Below are 2,500 nucleotides of genomic sequence, written 5' to 3' on the forward strand. Positions count from 1 at the left end.
ATCTTTTTAAAGCTAAGAAAATAAGCTTTCCAACAGCATATAACGTATTTACAGACAACTGAAAGATTTTATAAAAGCGAAATTTGAACGAAAAAATTCAAGAAAAAGAACACAAAAAATAGTTTTCCAGGCAAAATTTGGTCATTTTAGCGTTGATTACGAATTTTTGGCTGGAAAATAAAATTTTCTTCAATTTATCTACTTTCTTGGACATAAATTTGACCGAAAACTGATGAGGCACGAATATTTTTGGATTTTTTGAAATAATCGGATTAGCGATCAATACGTAATTTGATACGGTGATGACAGTAGGGACCTTAAGCACCGGACAAATCTATGACGCGGACGTGGACCGGAAGTGCAGGCCTGCATAATTAACTTTGGTTGCCCCTGGTTACCGTTCTGGCCTCTCGTCTTGTCGACGTTCCCGACGACAAACTGCGGCAAGTACCGTTTCGTTGAAACGGCAGTCTATTTTTCGATAGTAAGTTTCCTTAAAGTAAGAGAAAACTAAATAGAACCCATTATTATAATACCAAAGAATGTTGATTTATTATCATAAATCCATGTAACTCAATTATTGAGTCGAAAAACCACCCTCACTGTTTGCTTACTTTTTAGCCGTGCCGAAAATTATGGCGGAGAATTCATCAGTGAAAATTATGGCGGAGAATTCATCAGTAAAAAGCACTTGTTGTCCTCCAAGGTTTGCTTAATTTTTCCTATGTTTTAGACTAGTTATCATTTAGTGTTTTAATGGCTGTCTTAGTTTAAACAAGTGATATGTAGTTTTCAAAGGAGAAAGAAACCATTGGCATTGTAAATTATTGTAACTAGCGCTTTTCGAATTTTCTTGCTCTTCTATACGAAACTTCCGAGTTATGTAACCTACCGGCTAAATGCGCAAAATAACCTCTCGTGTGGTTATTGTTTTTCGGCTGGCTTTCCGTTAATTTTAAGTGTTGTTCCCGTTTAATAATTTCTCATTTCGTTCGTAGTTTGGGAATCGCTAGTTGTTTCTTGCAACCGCACGTTACAGTGCAATAACAAACCACTGGATTAATTGCATTCCAATCGGGCAGTGTTATGATTAACAGACGAGGAAACTTACAAATTCAGTACTATTCTACATATACCATTTTTTTTAACCCGACCAGCCAGACTATAATTATCTTGCATAGAATAGGTGCGGTTACACTCACCATGGTAAATGCCATTTCCCATGGTAAATTATCCCACGGTGCCTCACACTTGGGTTTTAGTATACCGTGTTAACTAGGGGTCACACGTTACGAAGATTACCGAGGTAAAACGAAATCTCACGCAATTCATTGGCGGGAAATTTAATCACAACTTCATCAGCATAGCGATTGGCTCTTGTACCTCGGGCATCAAAACACCCTTCCAACTTCCCACGTTAAATGTCATGGGCGCTTCCACTGATCTTTTTGACGTATCCATGGATATTTAACACGGGAAATTTACCTCGGGAAGCGTCGGTCACACTACTAAATACAGTTTCCCGTGGTAAAAAGGCAATTTACCACGGTAAAAGTGCCCCGTGTAACCGCACCTAATAAAACTTTTGTTTGCTTTTTTCTTTTTAGTTTCAAAAGGAACATGGTGTGGACAGAAAAGCATGATATGTTGTTATGCAGAGAAATTATAACAACTGACCCATTTACCGATATAAAAAAGGGAACCACTCAGAGAAGTGCTAAATGGGCAGCAGTTGCTGAAGCCCTTGTTGCTGTGAAGGATATCGATGTCCCATTTAGAGTAGACAAAAGGGCGGTAAGAGACAGGTAGGATCACACATTTTCTAAGTGAAATTTAATACCTCTATATCATGCTCAAAAGTGAACAAAACAAAAACAAACGAAAAATAAAAATGTAATGCAATGTACTTAACTTTAAATGCCCTTGGTGTGCCACACAAACCATTTTGCATAGATAGTCAGATTGTTTGTAGCTAACCTGCGAGAGGAATTTTTCGTGAAACTGAAAAAAATCCTTTACTTCTTGTTACAGATATAACCTCCTTGCAGAAAGGATGAGAGTAAAAATAAAAAATTAAGAAAAGGCAAGTGGCATTTCGCCCACAAGATCAGAAGTAGAAGAGGCACTTGAATATCTCATTGAGAAAGAGGATGCTTCTGACGAAATCCACAAAAACAACATGAATAGGAAAGATGACATGGCAGAGAGGGAAAAGGCAGAAGAGGTAAGGAAGATGGCCATGGAGAGTCTGGGGACCACAAAGAGAAGGAAAGAGGATGAAAAAGAAAATTCTGTGGGTTGCAAACAACCTAAAAAAAGACGCTCTACTGGAAGTGAGACCGTGGCCTTCCTGCGGGAAAAGAGCGAAAAAGTAAGACAGGGGAGGGCAGAGGAGATGGAGCTAAGGAAGGCTCAGTTGGAGCTTGAACAAAAAAAACACAATGATTTTTTGCAATTGTTGCAACAGCAACAACAACAACAAATGCAAGGTTTTGCAATG

The 2,500-nt window shown here is 38.4% G+C and overlaps 1 protein-coding gene across 2 annotated transcripts; it reads left to right on the top strand.

Moving 5' to 3' along the window:
* Positions 1-311: 311 nt before the first annotated feature.
* Positions 312-2,277, top strand: LOC138016582 (uncharacterized). Of its 2 annotated transcripts, none has more exons than XM_068863755.1 (4): positions 312-499; positions 622-706; positions 1,608-1,805; positions 2,032-2,277. In XM_068863755.1, exons 2-4 carry the CDS (start codon positions 636-638, stop codon positions 2,075-2,077), a joined length of 315 nt encoding a protein of 104 aa, XP_068719856.1. In that variant the 5' UTR covers positions 312-499; positions 622-635; the 3' UTR covers positions 2,078-2,277. The 2 variants fall into 2 exon arrangements, with proteins under 2 accessions (XP_068719856.1, XP_068719855.1); XM_068863754.1 differs by having other exon boundaries at positions 312-484; positions 2,032-2,272.
* Positions 2,278-2,500: the final 223 nt, after the last annotated feature.

This window comes from Montipora capricornis, chromosome 9 (assembly GCF_036669925.1).
Source record: "Montipora capricornis isolate CH-2021 chromosome 9, ASM3666992v2, whole genome shotgun sequence".
NCBI classification, from domain to species: Eukaryota; Metazoa; Cnidaria; class Anthozoa; order Scleractinia; family Acroporidae; genus Montipora; species Montipora capricornis.